General features: G+C 37.6%; 1 protein-coding gene across 6 annotated transcripts in view; it reads left to right on the top strand.

The window, feature by feature from the left end:
- The window catches only part of CDH8 (cadherin 8), a 431,289-nt gene that overhangs the window by 139,026 nt on the left and 272,889 nt on the right, over positions 1–19,374 (top strand). For all 6 annotated transcript variants that reach the window (XM_056135708.1, XM_056135711.1, XM_056135709.1 and 3 more), the window contains one exon: positions 16,467–16,761. In XM_056135708.1, coding sequence (XP_055991683.1) covers positions 16,467–16,761 — 295 coding nt within the window. The remainder of the gene's footprint in view (positions 1–16,466; positions 16,762–19,374) is intronic.

Below are 19,374 nucleotides of genomic sequence, written 5' to 3'. Positions count from 1 at the left end.
GGATTACACGGCGTCAAAGGGCAGTTGGTGGGTGTAACACCTACATACTGGAAGATGGAGGATAAGTAAATTGTTAATTTATTATTTGTGGCTGGGTGGGTGTACTAACAGAGCGTGTGTGTGTGTGTGTGTGTGTGTAGTTTCCTAAGCAGTATTTAGGGGTCCAGGGATCCAGGCTATACTCTGTCAACCAGGCCAGTTTTTCAGTACTAGAGCTTGAGAATGTAGTACTTCTCAGGCCCTTCAGTGCTGGGAACCACCAGTACACCAGGCACTGCCTAGAGGCTGTGTGATTTTGTTGATTAGTTGAACCATGCATGACCCCGACCTCTGTATTATTTTCCTGGTCCCTTTTGTATATTTTTGGAGCAACTATCCTTGATAATATGTTGAAATGTAAAACAGCTATACAAAAGAGAACACTATTGTCTGATTCATAGGCCTTTTATGCTCTAAAATATCTGAAAGTCATTTAGTATCCTTCCTGTTCTTTCATAAATCAAGAAAGGTGCAATTACAAAAGAGACAAGGTCGCTGAATACCTGATATGTAAATTTATTAACATTTAAATAATTCTATAATTATATTGAAAAAGTGCTGTTGATTTTCTGTTGTTGCTGTGACAAATGATCAAAAACATAGTGGCTCAAATAACATGAATTCAGTGAACTAGAATGATAGAATGTCATTCCTTCCTTCTGCATATCTCTTTCTTTGTTTCTATGTTTCTGGGTCATACCCAGCAATGCACAGGGATTACTCCTGACTCTGCACTCAGGAATTACTCCTGAAAGTGCTTGGAGGACCATATGGGATGCTGGGAATCAAACCCGGGTTGGCAAGGCAAATGCCCTACCCACTGTGCTATTGCTTCAGCCCCTGTGTAATCATTTTTATGTCATCATAAATTCCCTTAATCATGGATATAGAAGGTTTTTTAAAATTATATATACACATATGTATGTATATATATGTATATGTATATATATATATGTGGATCCATTCCATTAAATTGGGCAAAATAGATGATATAGAATAATCTCCACATTGCAAGTTTTTATTTACATCTATAAAAGTCCCTTCTGACAGGTAAAGTTTACATTTATACGTTCTGGAAATGAAGACATGCATATCCTTGGACGGTTGTCTCTTGGAAAGTTGTCACCCATAGAATGATAACTCATTAACATCACCGCAAGGTGTAGGAATCAGTTTACTTAAGAAATCAGTTTCCATAGTTTATATGCTTGAGGAAGATGTAGTTGTTTGCTAGGGTTCCCATGATATATTACAACATACTGGGGGGCTTAAACTCTAGAAATTTGATCTCTTATTGTTCTAGAGGCTCAGAATTCCAAGGTGTAACCAGGTAGGTTTCCTCCTGAGAACTCAGTTCTAGGGTTATGGATACCCAACTTCTCACTGTACCTGCACAGGTCTTCCTTCTGCATGTCTGTTTCTATGTTATTTATTTTTTAATTTTTTTCACATCCAAATTCTTCTTATGAAATTAGATTCATAATTTTCTTTTAATTTAATCCCCTATTTTATGTTATCAACTGTAAACAGTTTTATTTTTAAGGTCATGGGGATCTGGGCTTCAGCAATAAATTTTGAGGACAAACAATTCAATGCATATAAAAACTTGAATGAAATGTTATTATTTATAAGTGGGTCATGGTATCCTATTTATCATCATGAAATTATTCTTACTTTAATCGTTTTTAAAATAAGTGATGTATAGACTCCCAGAAGGTCTACAGACTTGTAATGTGAAAAGCAAAGGCATCTTGAATTTTTAGTTTTTCTTTAAGGTTTTGATGCTATTGTTTGCTGTTTTCTCTGTTTTCAATCACGTTCTAGGTTTTGTTGTAAAGATGGGGATGGAGGGGAAGAATAGATATAAATACATACAGTTATGACTTTGTTAGCTGTATCATTGGCATCTGATTCCAATAAACTGATAGTTTCCATGTCCAAAACTTGGGAAAATAGAAAATTTAAACCAAAACAAAACCACATATACATGTCATTCTTAAAAATAAAAACCTTAGATGTTTTACATTTATATAGATTGTCTTATTAGTATCATGGGGGGGGGGGGGGCACACCTGTACTGCTCAGAGCTTAATCCTGACTCTACACTTTGGGATCACTCCTAGTAGGTCTCCTGGGAGTGCTGGAGATGGAACCCAGGTCAGCCGTATACAATGAAGGCAACTTATCCTCTGTACTACCTCTTTGGTCCTTTTAGTATCAAGAGAAAACCAAAGTAGAAAATATTTAAGTGGTTTATCTAGGATTATATCTAGTAGACTTCATCCGAAATAGATATTCTGATTTTCATTTATCTAAAAGGAAGAATGTTGATCAGTCTAGTTTGCCATTCTTTCATTCACTTTTTAATGCACCTGTACATTCTTCATTAAAACCATTTACCTATTATTCATAGTCCTCTTATAAACACACTTGTTCATTCAATCACGCATCCATCAACCCACTTGTCCTTTCACTGAATCATCATGGCTGAAGCTTGAGAAATATGATTCTTTCTGTTCAATCTAAGCTCTGGTCATGACCCTCTGCATTTTTACAGGAATTTGAATGAGTCCATTTATAATGCTCCAAGGTTAGGTGTGGGTATATCAGCTAAATATCTAGCTTTTTTGCTCATAGAAGGAAAAGATGATTTGCCAATATCATGCTTTATTCTGTGGCACAAACTAAATCCTGGGTTTATAGGTTTCATTTTCACCTTCAATTGCAATGTTCTTCCAAGTTCGTGGCATTTTGATTATCCCACAGTTCCTTTATAAATATCGAGTTTCAAAAAGAATAGATGACTGTTATTCAGGATACTTTTTTTCCACTGTGCTTTTGTCAGTTATTTGGATAACAGGCTACATCCTGTTTAGCACATAATTGTGATTACTACATCAGAAATCTATCATGTATTTTCATCTTCTATTAGTATTCTGATTAATCAACTTCTTTTGAAACATAAAGGCATATTGACAGAATGCTCTCTTAATATTAGCCTTTTCCTCTGTAGAATTGAATATTTTACTATAAGTTGACTTGTAAAATATCCTTTTACATGCTTTAAATATCCACATGTTAAAAATCTATTTCTTTATTTTGCCTAAATAATTGAGTTTCTTTGTCCTATTCTCTTTGTTTATCTTATGTATTTGGGCTGGAGCGATAGCACAGCGGGTAGGGCATTTGCCTTGTATGCAGCCAACATGGTCGACCCGAATTTGATTCCTCTGCCCCTCTCGGAGAGCCCGGCAAGCTACTGAGAGGATCTCGCCCGCAGGGCAGAGCCTGGCAAGCTACCCGTCATGTATTCGATATGCCAAACACAGTAACAACAAAGTCTCCAATGGAGACGTTACTAGGCCCGCTTGAGAAAATTGATGAACAACCGGAGGACAGTGACAGTGACAGAATCTTATGTATTTACAGCATTTTAAACATATGTGGCACATATTACCTTCTTTTGTCTGTGTATATCTTCTAACAGTTCTCTGTATTCAGAAATAAGAAACTGTTTTGTTCTTTTCTTTTGAAATTTCTATTTAGGCATCGTGATTTACAAAACTGTCAGTAGTACAGGCATAGGGATAGTCTACTCCAATTCTAAACCTACCTCAAGTGTCAGGTTGTAACTATGTACCAAAGTTTTCTCCTACCTTCTTGGCAAACTCATTCAAAATATTCATTCATTATAGTTTGGTTCCCATGCTTACAATAGTGTTGACTTTTATTGATATTGATATACACAGTTATCTCAACACAGTTATATCACCAAAGTATCTGAGGCTCATGACCCTCCTGTTATCTACAGTTTACCTCATCCCCTCCCTATAAACTCACCCATTCATCTTCATATTCTCTAATCTAGGGATAAAGTTTTGCCATTATTTTATACCTTTCATGTTCTTGTTACTCTGTATGCCATAGTAAGTGAAAACATCTATTATTTGCCTTCTCCTTCTGACTGACTTTGCTTAATTAACATGGTAGCTTCCAATTTCAGTCATGTTGCAGCAAACAGGATAATTTAATTTTATGGCTGCATAGTATTCTATATATATATAGTATTCTATATATATATAATCAAACTTTTTTATTGCTTACCTGTCATTGGACATCTGGTTTAATATTATGGCTCTTATATTTTGTTCTTCAGTGAATACCACATAGGTGTGTGTGTGTGTGTGTGTGTGTGTGTATATCTTGTGAAGTAATTTTTGTGAAGTAATTTTTCGGTAAGAAGTGCTTTTGTCTGAGGCATAGTGCCAAGAAATAGGATCATATGATTGATTTATTCTTCTTTATTTTTTCTTTCTTTTTTTTTTTTTTTTGCCCTTCTGGCTGTGCTCAGGACTTATTCCTAACTCACTGTTTGCTTAGGTATCACTTCTGGGAGGGCTCAAAGAACTATACGGAGTATCAGGAATTAAGCCCCGAAGGGCCATAGACAACACCGATACCCTACCTGTTGTACTATATTTCTAGCACCTACACACTTTTTAAAATAATTTTATTTTTATAAGGTTGGTCACATTAATTGATTACATTCAATATTTCAACACCAATCCTACCACCATTACACCTTCCCACCACTATTATTTTGAATTTTCCAATCACCATTCAAGCCTGTCTGCCAGAGCCAGATGCTAGATTATTTTCTATTGCTTGGCTGGAGCGATAGCTCAGCGGGTAGGGTGTTTGCACGCAGTCAACCCAGGTTTGATTCCTCTGTCTCTCTCAGAGAGCCCAGCAAGCTACTGAGAGTATCCCGCCCACACAGCAGAACCTTGCAAGTTCCCCGTGACATATTCTATATGCCAAACATGGTAACAATAAGTCTCACAATGGAGACATTATTGGTGCCTGCTCAAGCAAATCAGTGAACAATGGGAGGGGAGGACAGTGCTACAGTGCTTATTATGAGTATTATGAGAGGTTGCTTCTGGAATTCTAGAATTGTAAATGGTTGGGGTCCCATTTACATCTCTGGAGGGGGCTCATCCATTTTAAGATTCCTTTAGGAGTCTCTGGATCAGTTGATGTACTGAGACGACACCCCTAGGTAGTTCATGGGCATGGCAGCCAGGACCCCAAGTGGGTGGGGAGACAAGAAGGGATGGCTCATCTCCACTGTTGCCATGTGACCTGGAGTCTTAGTCCTTGAACATGCACCTGGGTTTTGCCTCTGGAAGTTCATGGCCACCAGGGTTTCATCTAAAGCAGGCAGAGAGAGCACACCCGCTTCATCTGAGGTGCCCCGGTGGAATTAGTGTGGTACAGGGTCCAGAGAAATCTCTGGCAAGCTGCTGTCTACTGGGATTCACTATTGTGTCCCTCCCTATCCACTTTTTTTTTTAAAGAAACCTCCATCATGTTTTTAGTAGCACTTGAACCAGGCAACATTTCTACCATAGTGTATGAAAGTTCCGTTTTTTTAAACCACATCTCTGCCAACAATGGTTGTTACCTTTGTTTTTGAAATGTATGACTTTCACTATTGTGAGATGATATCTCATTGTCATTTCATTTCCCTGATAAACACTTTTCCATGCGTACTTATTGGTCATTCATATCTCCTCTTCATGAAAGTATGTTTATCTTCTTCCCCATTTTAGATAGTATTATTTGTTTCTTTGTTTCTGAGCTTTGTGAGTACTCTATATAATCCTAGATAATACTCTTTAATCTGATGTATTATGTGCAAATGTCTTAAAGAAAGGATGTTCCCAGGAAGTACCTGGATTGTTATTAAGAAACTTAAACATACACCCAAACTCTTGACAGTCTATTCTAATTTACAATTGAACTTCAAAGACTATCTCTGCTCTAGTGTAAGATAAGAAATATTTTGCTGAGTCAGAATAATTTATGTTTTTCCAAAAATCAAACAGTTAGGGGGCTGCAGCCATAGCACAGTGGGTAGGTTTTTGCCTTGCATGTGGTTGACCCGTGTTCTATTCCCAGCATCCCATATGGTCCCCCAAGCACTGCCCGGGGTAGTTCCTGAGTGTAGAGCCAGTAGTAACCCCTGAGCATCGCCGGGTGTGACCCCCCAAAAAAGCAAAAAAAAATATCAAACATTTAGTGAGAAATTCTGTGGTACTTTTAACCCACTCACTCACTGGTACATGCATCTGTTCATTCATTCATTGATTCGTAGTACTTAATATGTGTTAGGCTTAAATGAGTGGGGGACCAGTAATGTCTCCATTGTGAGACTTGTTGTTACTGCTTTTGGCATATCAAATACGCCACCGGGAGCTTGCCAGGCTTTGCCATGTGGGTAGCTTGCTGGGCTCTCCAAGAGGAATGGAGGAATAGAACCCGGGTCGGCTGTGTGCAAGGCAAATGCCTTACCCGCTGTGCTACCACTCCTGGAGTGATAGCACAGCGGGTAGGGCGTTTGCCTTGCACGCAGCCAACATGGCCGACCCGAGTTCGATTCCTCCACCCCTCTCAGAGAGCCCGGCAAGCTACCAAGAGTATCTCTCCCGCGCAGCAGAGCCTGGCGAGCTACCCGTGACATATTTGATATGCCAAACACAGTAACAACAAAGTCTCCAATGGAGACGTTACTGGGCCCACTCGAGCAAATCAATGAACAACGGGAGGACAGTGATACTACAGTCATACTAGTCTTAAATGAAAGAATGGAAGAGTTTTACTCAGCCACTCAGCCCTTTTTTAATTATTTCCTTTATCCATGAATCTTCCATAACTACTAATTTTCATTTCATGCAAGTTATCAATCTACTCCTCTGATTTTTTCTATATTCTCCTGAATCTCTTTTTCATAATTACCACACTATTATGCTCCACTCACACTCTTGCTCGACATTTATTCAATGATCCAATACACATTGAGCACTCTACCCCTACTTCTCACATTACCAAATAACAAGGAATGTGATTTATTTCTAAATATCTAAACATGTTATTTGCTCCTATACCTAAATAATGCTTGAAAATAAATAAGAACTTTGGGGTCTTATTAATAGCATTTATATTATAGGTAAATAGTTGTAAACTTGACTGATATACTCAAAGAAAAGTTTTGGCCCATAATGTACACATATCATTTAAATCAAGAAATAATATTTTTATTTTTTATAAATAAATATTGCTGATGAATTTTTATCTATAAAATATTGTTAAATGTATTTTTATTGGATACAGGTTTGTAGAGTTCATCATCAGGTTTGTAGAATTTATCCTTAAGAATCTTCCTTAGTGGCCAGAGAGAAAACTTAAGAACTTGCCTTTCAATCACATGACCTGGGTATGATACCCTGAATCCACCAAGAGTGATTGCTGAGTGTAGAGCCAGGAGTAAGCACCATGTGTGCCACATCCTGTGTGACCCAAATCTCCCCCCAACCAAAAACGAATATACCTAAGATGAATTTTTATTTCAATATACTGCTTTATAGATGATATTATGTTTTAGTCCACTGTCACATTTTCATTATTAAAATGTTTTATGGTTATTATTTTTACTAAAATTATTATTTTAATTTTTTATTCAGTCACAGTGACTTACAAAGTTATTCATAGTTGAGTTTCAGTCATATAATATTTCAGCAGCAATCCCACCATCACTGTCAACTTCCCTCCATCAGGGTCCCCAGGATCACTAGCCTACCTCCTTAAAGCAGTTACTAAAGCATTGACTAATTTTTTTTTGGCTTTTTGCTTTTTTTTCACACCTGGCAATGCACAGGGGTTACTCCTGGCTCATGCACCCAGGAATTACTCATGGCAGTGCTTGGGGGACCAAATGGGATGCTGGTGATCAAACCCAGGACAGCCACATGCAAGGCAAACACCCTATCCACTGTGCTATCGCTGCAGCCCCGCATTGTTTCAAAATGATGCAAAGCTGTTGAAAGCAGACTATGGACTGAACATGTTTGCCACTCGAAGCCTCTTTTGCAGACCACAACACCCTAAAGGAGAGAGAGAACACAAGGGATTGCCCTGCCACAGAGGCAGGGTGGGATGGGAGGCCAGGGGGTGGGAGGGATATTATCCATGGTGGTGGAAAATGGGCACTGGTGGAGGGATGGGTACTTGATCATTGTATAATTGAAACCCAAGCACAAAAAATTGTAAATCTACAACTGTACCTCATGATGTTTCACTAATAGTAATTAAAAAAATGATGCAAAGCTTGAGGGGCAGGGAGGACAGAGCACATACCTAGTATTTATGAGGATCCAAATCCAATCCCAGCACTGCATGGTATGCTGTCTCTCTCTACCAGTAGTTCAGTTTAGGTCTGGGCTCTGTGTACTGAACTAAGTGAGGACTGAACCATCAGCACACCTATCGGTCTCACACCTCCAGGAGGAGCATCACTGGGAGTAGCCCTGTTCCATCCCTGACAGTGCTGACCATGACCCCTATTAAAAGTTAAGATTAAAAACAATTTGAAGAAAGAAAACTGAGTTTGGGGAGGTTAAGTAAAGTTTCAATATCTTGCATATTGTTCCAGTTAGATCTGTATCCTATTGGACTCCCATACTAGATTCCATAATCAGAACTACTACTTTATAAACCTTTGCTTGCTTTAGAGAAATATATTGAATTCCCAGACCATTTGCTCGAGCGGTCCCAGTAAAGATTTAATATATTGACAAAGCTTTTAGCAGCTCACAAAGGAAAGAGGTAGCCAATAAAAGGCATGCATTGACTGTTATTTATTTATTTATTTATTTAATGACTGCTTGTTAGCTATTGGAATCTCCACCCTAGTAATTATAGGGAAATGGAGAATATGAAATTAAGCATTCCTGGAGTCTTATGAAGACCCTTTGGGAAATATTTACATATACTTATGCTACTTTTTTTCTATGGGCATTCCAATAGAATTAAACCATCTGATTCTTATCTTGGAAGGATGACTTGGCTTCATTTGTGTCTGGTTCCTTATAGAAAGAGTAATTTTGTTCATCCTCAAGCTTAAATATCTGACAGGTAATCATCAATGTATTACTTTGAAAAATAGACTTGGTAACTTCCTTTGCTTCAGTCTGGGTCAGAGAGAGGGATTCGCTTTGGAGCTGACACATCATGTTTCTAACCATGTCCACAGCTGTGGTCCAGACGGAAGATACCGGTGAAATTGCCAAGGTCATGAGCATGGCCTTGGGAAGTCTCTTGAGAAACAGTCTGCATCTTCCTGTCAATATTTCTCCTTTGCATTCTTATTAGCTGAGACTGCTTTCTGTCTATTTAAAAGTTTTGTAGAAAGAATTGGTTCGTAACATGTGACTCTACTGTATGATTTCTTTCACGACTACTTAATGTATCTTCTATGTCTTCATTGCTATTCGGAAGTACTAGAACATTTCTCACACTTTTCTTTTCTTTTCTTTTTTCACACGGGAAACAAGAGTTCTCCCAGCTGTTGGTTAGAATTTCCTGAGGGTCTCTATAGAATTATATTAGTTGATGCCCTATAGTCTGATTTCTTTGTCTACATTTTATTTTGTCATTTGTTAGTTGTATGAGTTTGAGAAAGTCAATGCATTTATTGAACCAGAGCCACTCATCCATGTAAAATTACTGACAAAATGTAGGACATTGTATAGGAATTGTATAGATATCCACCCCCAAAAGACTTTAATGAGCATTTACTTTGTGCCAAGTACAATGCTTGTTGGAAGAGTGTTGAATAAAGCTCCTAGAGCGTTGGCCTTTGTTGCATTTACCATTTAACAGAGTAGCATAAGTAACACATTTCATATACTGACTGTATTTCCAGGCCCCCACAGTTCCAAGCAGCAGTTCATTCAGACTTGCTTCCAATTTTCTGTTTCTCTAGGCAGTGGCCTGCATATCCAGGTCAATCTGCTCAATACTCAAAGTACAGCTGACACAGAATGCAGAGAACACATGTTTGAGATACCAAAGCGCTACATATTACCTACTGGAAAATATGAGAAAGCTATCTCTTTTTTTGTAATGTAGAAGTTCTTGGCAGTGTAGGAGGCTGTGTTCTGTTCTTTTCATGAAGAATTGTTTTTTCTTTATTATTTTGTGTTCTAAGACACATTCAATGATTTCTTGGTACATAAGAACTTGTTGTAGAACTATTATTATTTCATTGAATTATTGTTTCCATTGTGTGTTTGATAGCAAAAATAACTGCATAGTTTCAATGTAATCTTGCAATAAATTGACTTTTTTTTAAAAGCTAGGGTACATTTATGCCTACTCCTAACTTTAGACTTATAATGTACTTTGTTTTTGCAACTTAAGAATGGATGAGAGATATAATGAAATTATTATTTTTATTGTAGTGTAATACTGCTTCAAAATATAAAAGCATCTTGTAAGTTACATGGTCCATTTTGACCCCCACACTCTTCACACCCTGGTTTCCAACATGATTTGTTTAGTCTACAACATTAGGAATGAGAAGCTGTCTTATTCTGCTCGACAAGTAATGATTGAACCAAACTCGTGAGTGAACCATGTGATGTTTGTTCATTATCTTTTTGAGATATTTTGTGATGTTCAAATGGCAGAACTATAAGTTAAAAAAAACACAAATCAAGCCTCACTTCTGGTCCTTGTTGGATCAGGGGAAGACATTTCAGTGGTATGAACAGTATGAAAATAATTCTCGGTCTTTTCCTTTGCTTGCCCTTCACTCTTGGAACCCTTGCTTTATGCCTAATCCAAACAGAAATTACCCTTTTATGATCATTAAGGTTTAGTTCAAGCACTTATGTTCTGTCAAGGTAAATTGCTTTGGTATTGAATGTTTATGAATTAAGGTTTCATTGTTAGTCCATTCATTAAGAGATTGATACAGGAATGATAAGCTCACTTTCCCCTCCAAGATTGAGCAGATTCTTGAAACAGCGGGATTACTCAGTGACAGAAACCCAGATTGCTAACTATTTTAGATTGCAAACAATGCAGATTTGTTTATAGTAATTTCAATATTTCTCTAGAGAAAGAAAAGACATTTGAAAAATTCTTCTACAATATACATCTGGGTAAATTGGAACTTCAAAGTTCAAATGCCATGAGCCACCTGATTATCAGAGTGGGGAGCTACTTCCCCTGTAGTTACTGAGTTCTATATTACTCATTCTAGAAGCAAATCATGATGAATGGAATGTCCCAGGCTGATCTTTTCTGGTAGTTAAATCATTTTGAGCATGCAGATAAAGGAAAATACATTTCCAGACTCTGTCATTCGAGGACTACCTTAGTATCCTCCAATAACTTGTGTGAGAAGGTGGAAACGTAGTGTGTGCTTTTCCTTTTCTTGTATGCCAGTGAAAGGTAACTGTGATTGAAATTGGTGACTGGTGTGCACTGTGGAGATCTTATTTTAAGAACAATGAATTCTCTTAGATAATTAATACCAGTTATGCACAGATTATTCATTTATTACCTTTCTATTTATTCTTCTGCTCCCACCCAATGCCATGTACTGTTGTGTCTTTTATTGGGTATCTGTGTTCTATACCTGTTTGAGAGATCTCCTGAGCTTCCTTTGAGTGAATATTCCTGTAGTACAGTGGGTACTAGGGCATTTGCCTTGAACACTGCTGACTTAGGTTTGATCATCATCTCCCCAGATAGTTAGTCCTCTGAGCACTGTCACAGGTGACTCATGTTACCAGAAGTCCTCAGTACAGCTAATTGTTACCCAAACCCCTCCCTCCCAAATTCCTTTGCTCTATTAAAAATAAATCATTGTTTTGTACACAATATGAGAAACATTCTTTCTTTTTTCTTCCTCCTAACATTACAAATCCCTGCCATCCCCACTTTGAGATTCCAACAGTATGATAGATGCCTCCCTAGGCTATAGGAATACAAAGGAGAGCATGCATGCAGATGCTTCTTCTTGTGACTTTTATAGTAGAAACTCGTGTTTTAATTGGTGAATATTATGCAAATTATGGTCGATGGCAAGGGTGTAATTATACGAATCCTCACAATTCAGCTCAATTTTGTAGCTGACTTGTTATGATGTCTGAAATCAGAGACCTGGTGTGAAGGACTGGGATCAATCACTGTCCCCATGACCAGGCTGCTCCAAGCATTCTGTGGTAGGTGACCTGTGGGAGGGGAGACCTGTCTGTAGATGTGACAGATCACAGATGCAGGGCTGTGCTTGAGATCCTTAATCATAGCAGTTTTGTCAATTGATATCTCAGTGTTCTCTCTCCTCTTCCCCCCTTAGTCTGCTGCACTTCCGCATTGAGACACCCATCAACCACAGACATGATGCTACTAAACTATGAACTAGATTACGATGTCGAGTTCACTACTGAAACTTCATGTTTCTGAGGCTGACACCTAAGGATAGTAGATACACAGGACAGATAGATTGTTTTATAGCTGGAAGCCTGCCTCATGAGCAAAGGGGAGAAGGCAGCTGGAATAGAGAATGGATCACTTAAAAAAAGATGGCTGGAGGAATCGATCGGGATGGGAGATGTGTGCAGAAAGTGGAAAAAGGACCAAACATGATAACATCTGTGTCTGTATTACAAACCATAATGCCAAAAAGTAGAGAGAGATTATAGGGAATCATGTCTGCCATGGAGGCAGGGGGAGGGTGGAAAGGGGAGGTTATACCGGGGATATTGGTGGTGGGGAACATGCACTGGTGGAGGGATTGGTGTTTGATCATTGTGTGATTGTAACCCAAACATGGAAGCTTGTAACTATCTCATGATAATTCAATAAAATTAAAAAAAAATGAAACTTCATGTTTCTGGACACTATTTGCTTTTATGGTCACATCCAAAATTTTCATCTTCACTTTGAAAGGCTATCTAATCTAGCTCTTTCTTGCATTGGGTTCTCCTTTCTTGCCGATTCCCTATTCTTAATTTACATTAGCCATCTTGGGTTGCATTTCACTTCTCTATCTTGCATATTCTTTTCTCTGGATCATGACCCAGGCTATTATTACCCATTTTATTGCCTGTTCCTCACTGCTCCTTTCTTTGAGAGCTGAGGTTTACTCCTGTCTCATGCACTCAGGAATTACTCCTGGCAGTGCTCAGGGGACCATATAGGATGCTGAGAATTGAACCCAGGTCAACCACATGCAAGGCAATCACCCTACCCACTCTGATATCTCTCCAGTCCCTCAGCCATTACTCTTGGGGAGACCTATTCTCTCCCTCTCTATTTCACTTTCCGAAAAGCAGTTAAATTTTCAGAGCCTTCTGTTTTTTTTTTTTATATTAGAGCTTTTCAAGAATTCATTTGAATCACTGAAATTTATCCTACGTCTTATGCTGTTAAGATTGCTATTTGCTGATAGTATGCTTTATAGTCCAGTTCTCTAAAAGTTTTTTTTTCTTTGGTGAAGTAAAAATAAAAAAGAGAACTCTAACTGGCTATTGCCACAATCTTAACACTAGACTTTACATAAAAAAAGTACGTGTAAAATACTTACTAGGAGATAAACACTCAATCCATGTAGTAGTATAGTTCTAATTATCAGTATTAGTAGTAATAACTAACTATACATGCCCTAAGTTTTCTATGTGTGCTTACCTCTCACTAATCTGTAGGGCTGTGAGAACAGAGGTTATAAACATGTGTTGGTTATAAACATGCCTTGGGAACATTTAATATAAGAAGGAATGAGGTCTTTTGGTACCACAGTGAGGCCAAGAGGTTTTAACACCCTAAGCCAATTTGCGTGTAGCCCTTATCTTGCACTAATTAGCGGAAGCATCCCTTGGGAGGTAAGGTCCTCACCCGGTGATGTGTGAGCCATTGGTGCATTCACGATATCCTTGGTGCAGTATCCACAGAAAGGTTGCAGGCGTGGTATATGTGAATAAGAGCAGTGCTGTTGCATTGAAGTGAGTAGAAGACACAGAACTTTTAGTTTAGAGATGTGAATTTCAATGGTATTTATTAAACATGCATTTCTAGAAAAAGAAAATAAACACCATTTTCTAAGGCTGCCATTCCCTTCCCTATTATTTTTTTTGTGATAGGTTCTTGCAAACTTAATTTCACCCAAGTTGCAGTTGGATTTATCACAATATTTTCAGAATCTCTGTATGGTTGAATGTGATATGAAATAGAAATGGGTTTGTCTATTGCACATTTAATATGCCCACTACTATTTCATCTTTTTTTTCCATGGATTACCTCAATGTTGTTAATTTTAGTTAATTTTATAGAATAGATTTTTATCTGCCTATATTATAGGCAAAGTAACATGAGCCTCAATAAATGTTTGTTTTTCCTCCTCTTGTCATTAGACAGGCTTAAATCTTAACTTTGTGCTTTGACCTTCTGAAAAATTTTGATGCAATTTAACAATCAGAGAGTACTGATGAGTATAAGAAAAAATGACAAATAAGTCACTATATGAATTATATAATTTTGAGTAACTCAATATTCAAGAACAAAAATATTGTAAAAGTGATACCTTCTGAGACTCAGGAAGGCCTAGTCCATGACTGGAAACTCCGTGAATGATAAATTATTTAAATTTTATTTTTTAATAAAAATACTAATGGAAATGTTAAAAATGCACATAAATTGGAAAAATGATAACTTAGGTAACTTAGGATTAATATTGCATCAATGAATTATAATCCCACATTCATTACAATAAAGTGGCATTTCACTATTCTTGTTAACAAATTTAATACAATAACTTAAAGAGATAAATTTTGAGATGAATTAAATATTTGATATAATCCTCTCCTTTAACTTTATAAAAAATTCAAAAGCAAAGTAGGAGATCTACATGCATTTGTAGTCTTTCTTGCTACCTTATGTCTTTTTAAGAAACAATCCTTTCATTTATTGAGGCACTAAATACAACTTAAATTGGCAAAGAAAGCTATCGAGCCTGTTCTGAATAAAAGTGATCCCAAGAGAACATAATGTATTTTGGGTTTCTGGGAGTTTCTCTCCATAAGATAATTTTTAAAAAAGAAATACGTATTTGAAATCTCATGGTGCAATAACAGGAACTATATTGGTATTTAAGTGAGTTAAATTGAAAATATGTGCATTTAAGCAGTCCTTTCCAACAATATTTCAATGAATTTTTTAATGCAAACTGAGAAAATATATTCCTGTTTTATTTTAGTTTTTGCAAGAATCAACATGGTATAAAGAAGAAACACCATATATCATAGCAGTCCTACTTTCTCTTAAGAATAAATGGAACATCTGAAAGCCAGGACTTTTCTTTACCCTATTCTACCCAAATATTTCAGGAAGACTAGGTGTCCAACATATTATTGTTGCCATAGAGCATTTGCCTTGCACTTGGCCAACTGGGTTTAATTCCTCCGTCCCTCTGTGAGAGCCCAGCAAACTACCGAGAGTATTCCGCCCGCACAGCAGAGCTTGGCAAGCTCCCTGTGGTGTATTCGATGTGCCAGAAACAATAACAAGTCTCACAATGGAGACGATACTGGTTCCCACTTGAGCAAATCGATGAACAATGGGAGGACAGTGCTACAGTGCTACAGTACCATGACCTATAATGTATCTTGATTCTATTTTGCAAAAAAGTACTGTGACTGAAAAAATGTGATCTCATATTTTCATCTCAGTGCTCTTTGTAAAAGGGAATGCTTTTCCTGAGCCAGAGAATACGTGAACCAAATTTTCAGAAAGCCCTGCAACAATATAAGTTCTTAAATTATAGGAAATTTTTTATTTTTTAATTTTTATTGATTTTGTAGCCAATATCTGGCAGTATTCAGGGTCTTTTCCCAATTCAGCACTTTCGGCGGTGTTCAGGGGACCCGGTGGTGCTGGGAGTATCAGTGATTCCTGTGTTCAAAGCCTGTGCTCAGATCATGCCACTATCCATCAGACTCTGAAAATGTTTTTCTTTTTTTAAAAAGAAACAAAAACACCATATCTGTGTTGAATTCTGAGTCTACCACCACCTTTAGGCCCTCCAATAAGAACCTCAGAGAGGTTGTTATATGTTTTGTTGACTTCATTTTTCTCACATTTTACATGAAATATTTTAACTCCTTGTCAAATGAAAATATTTAGAGAATTACCGCTTGAGAAGCCATTCACCTAGTTCTTGACTCATCGATCTACAAAAGGTAGCTAAGAATAATAACTTTAAATAAATGTATTTAATAAATGAAAGAGAATATTTTTGTGTTTCCCCTTGATCTTTCATCATTCTAAAGGCATGTCAGTTTATACTAAATAGCTCAGAATCTTTTTAAAAAGTGTTCTAACTTATTTATATGAATCCCATTATATTTTATTTTGATCGACAAGCCTTCACTTGCATAGACTCATGCACATCTGCTGTTAGCAGGACTCGGTGACTTTACAACTAGCGTAAAAAGAACCAAGTTGAAATTTAAGCGGCAGGTTAAAAAAAAGTTTTGCAGATTGCCCCCATCACTAACCAGTACCACTTTTCATTTTAGCTACACACAGACCTGGATCCTGGGAGCAAAAAAATCAAGTATATCCTATCAGGTGATGGAGCTGGGACAATCTTTCAGATAAATGACATAACAGGAGATATCCATGCTATAAAAAGACTTGACCGAGAGGAGAAGGCTGAGTACACCCTAACAGCTCAGGCAGTGGACTGGGAGACGAACAAGCCTCTTGAGCCTCCTTCTGAATTTATTATTAAAGTTCAAGACATCAACGACAATGCACCAGAGTTTCTTAATGGACCCTATCATGCTACTGTGCCAGAGATGTCCATTTTAGGTATGTATGCTTCCAATTTCACAGAACTATTAAGAGTCATCTTTAAAATAGCTCCTGGCATCCAGGATGGCGTGTTGCTGAATAAAAGACATTTATTACCATCTTATCTCTAATTTGCATTTCCAAATCCCCCTTTTTGGCCTAAGTTCCACAGCTCAATAGCTTTAGTCCCTTAGTAATAGGAACTGACGAAGCAGTTCTATTAAAATATCTCCCTTTACACGACAGTCCTTCAATAGGCTGAATTTGTATTCCTCTCATAGACTTGTAGTTCTAGTATTGTTACTGAGGCGGATTTATCAAGATTTGTTCCAACATGCCAGGCTAATCCTATTGATATTTGCTTGATGTTTAATTATTTGTTTGTGTATATTCACATGCAGATGCAGAGCATAGAGAAATAGAAAATTGTCTAGGTCTGTAGTCAGCCAGATATTGGATTGAGCCAGTGGTTTCAGTCTAGAGTGGATTAGAAACTCCGTTTCCAAAGGGACTTCTGTGCTATGGTCATTGGACCTTAACTGAATCTTTTTAGCAACTCAGCTGTCACCCATAATCTTTCCCCACTTTCTCTGAGCCATCAGTATATCCATCACGTTTTACAAAGAAGTATTTATTTCAAAGCATGACTTACCATTTCTCTGTTTTCCTCTTTGGGCAGAATCTTCTTATTTCATCCCCAAACCTTAACTTTGGATCTAGACTTAACAGTCTAAGAACATTTTAGAATCCTTTGCTACCTGGCAAATAAAGTAAGCAGGATCCCAGATGCTCAGGGACTGATTACAAAAGCCATTCTTGTGAAAGTACTGCATACATTAATTTCATGTTGTACGTGAACATACCCACCAGCACGGCAGAGCCTGGCAAGCTCCCCATGGTATATTCAATATGCCAAAAACAGTAACAACAAGTCTCACAATGGAGGCGTTACTGGTGCCTGCTCGAGCAAATTGAGCAATGCTACGTGAGCATAATCTACAAGAATGCTGGGCTGGAGAGACAGTAGAGGAGGTAAGGTGTTTGTCACACATGCACCTGACCCTGGTTCAAATCCCTTGCACTACATGCAGTAGCACCACCAGGGGTCACTCCTGAGTCCTGAGACAAAGATGCTTGAGCTCCACCAGGTCTAGCCCCAAAAATTGTTAAAAAAAAAATGTTGTCCTAAAAGTATATAAATTACAAGCAGATGAACAGAACAGAACAAAACAAGCAGCAAAATGAATCAAAAGTATGACCTGGCTTAGTCTGAGTTCTTCTTATTACCTACGGTGTAAACTCTGGTAGATATACCTATAGCAATAAGAAATCAGAACTGATTCCACAACTTCACCTTGTACCCAGGTCTTTGTCCTGTTGGAATTCCATCGGTCTACCTCTTGCACAAAGACTTCTACATCAATACTTGTCCACCTTATCAACATTAATTTTTCCCCTCTATGGCTAGCTGAAATGCCATTTTTCTAGCAGGAAGTTCACTCATAGAGATCCATCACCAGTGTTATAAAGAAAAACCCACCAGAACAACAATTTTGTGATTCTGACATACAAATAGGAGCTGAGAAACATTACTTTCATTTTTTTTCTTTCAATTTTGATCAGCTAATTTTTAGGGCAGGGCATTTGTCTAATTAATCTTTTCATCCAGATTAGAGGAGACATTTGAGGGGACTGTTAGCACCTAAAATCTATACAGAAGACTTTAACATAATTTTTCATAAATAATGAACCAAGATGCTGTTATTTTTGCCTCATTATTATGATTTCTACATTTTCATGGCCAAGTATCTATTGTAAATGTGTCAAAAGGCTCCCTTTGCTGGATATATGAGTCATATGCCTGATGAATGCATTGATAAGAAATTCTCAATTTGGAGACTGAAATGTACTACAGTGGACAAGGCAGTTCAACATATCCGATCACTAGCACATCATATGGTCCCCGCAACCACCACCAGGAATCATCCTTAAGTGCAAGGAGTAAGCCCTTAGCACAACCAAGTGGGGCCCCAAAAGAAAGAAAAGAAAAGGACCCCTTACCCCCTAAACATCTGCAAGGTCAGTTTCAGCTAAAGAAAGGATTTAAAAGATGAGAGCCAATGAGATAATAAAGCAGGTAGAGCATTTGCCTTGCATGTGGCCGATGCAGTTCAATCCCTGGTATCCCATATGGTCCCCTAAGCACCGCCAGGAATAATTTCTGAGTGCAGAACCAAGAGTTACTCCTGAACATCACTGGGTGTGACCCCAAAAGCAAAATAAATAAATAAATGAAGTGCTGTTTTTAATTTATAAAAAAAGGATAATAGGTAATGTGCCTATAAATAAATATGCATTTTCTTTTAAGAAAAAATAAAAGAATCAGGACTAATAATCAATAACTTATAGTATTTAAAAATTATTTAATCTGTGGCATCTCTTCCAAAATCTACATGGGATGTGTGGGTCCTGAAATTAGATGGAGTTTTGAATCCTGATTCCATCTCCTATTAACAGTTGCCTTTCAAGTTCAGAAGACTCCATTATTGCTTTTGCGACTGACTAACAATGCAGAGATGCCCATTCGCATCTTGCTTTCTTTGTGTGATAATTGGGCAAATGAACAAGTAA

The sequence above is a fragment of the Sorex fumeus genome, unplaced genomic scaffold, assembly GCF_029834395.1.
Source record: "Sorex fumeus unplaced genomic scaffold, SorFum_2.1 ptg000122l, whole genome shotgun sequence".
In the NCBI taxonomy this organism is placed as follows: Eukaryota; Metazoa; Chordata; class Mammalia; order Eulipotyphla; family Soricidae; genus Sorex; species Sorex fumeus.
Note: the sequence above shows the minus strand (reverse complement) of the source record. Positions and strands in the feature narration are given on the sequence as shown.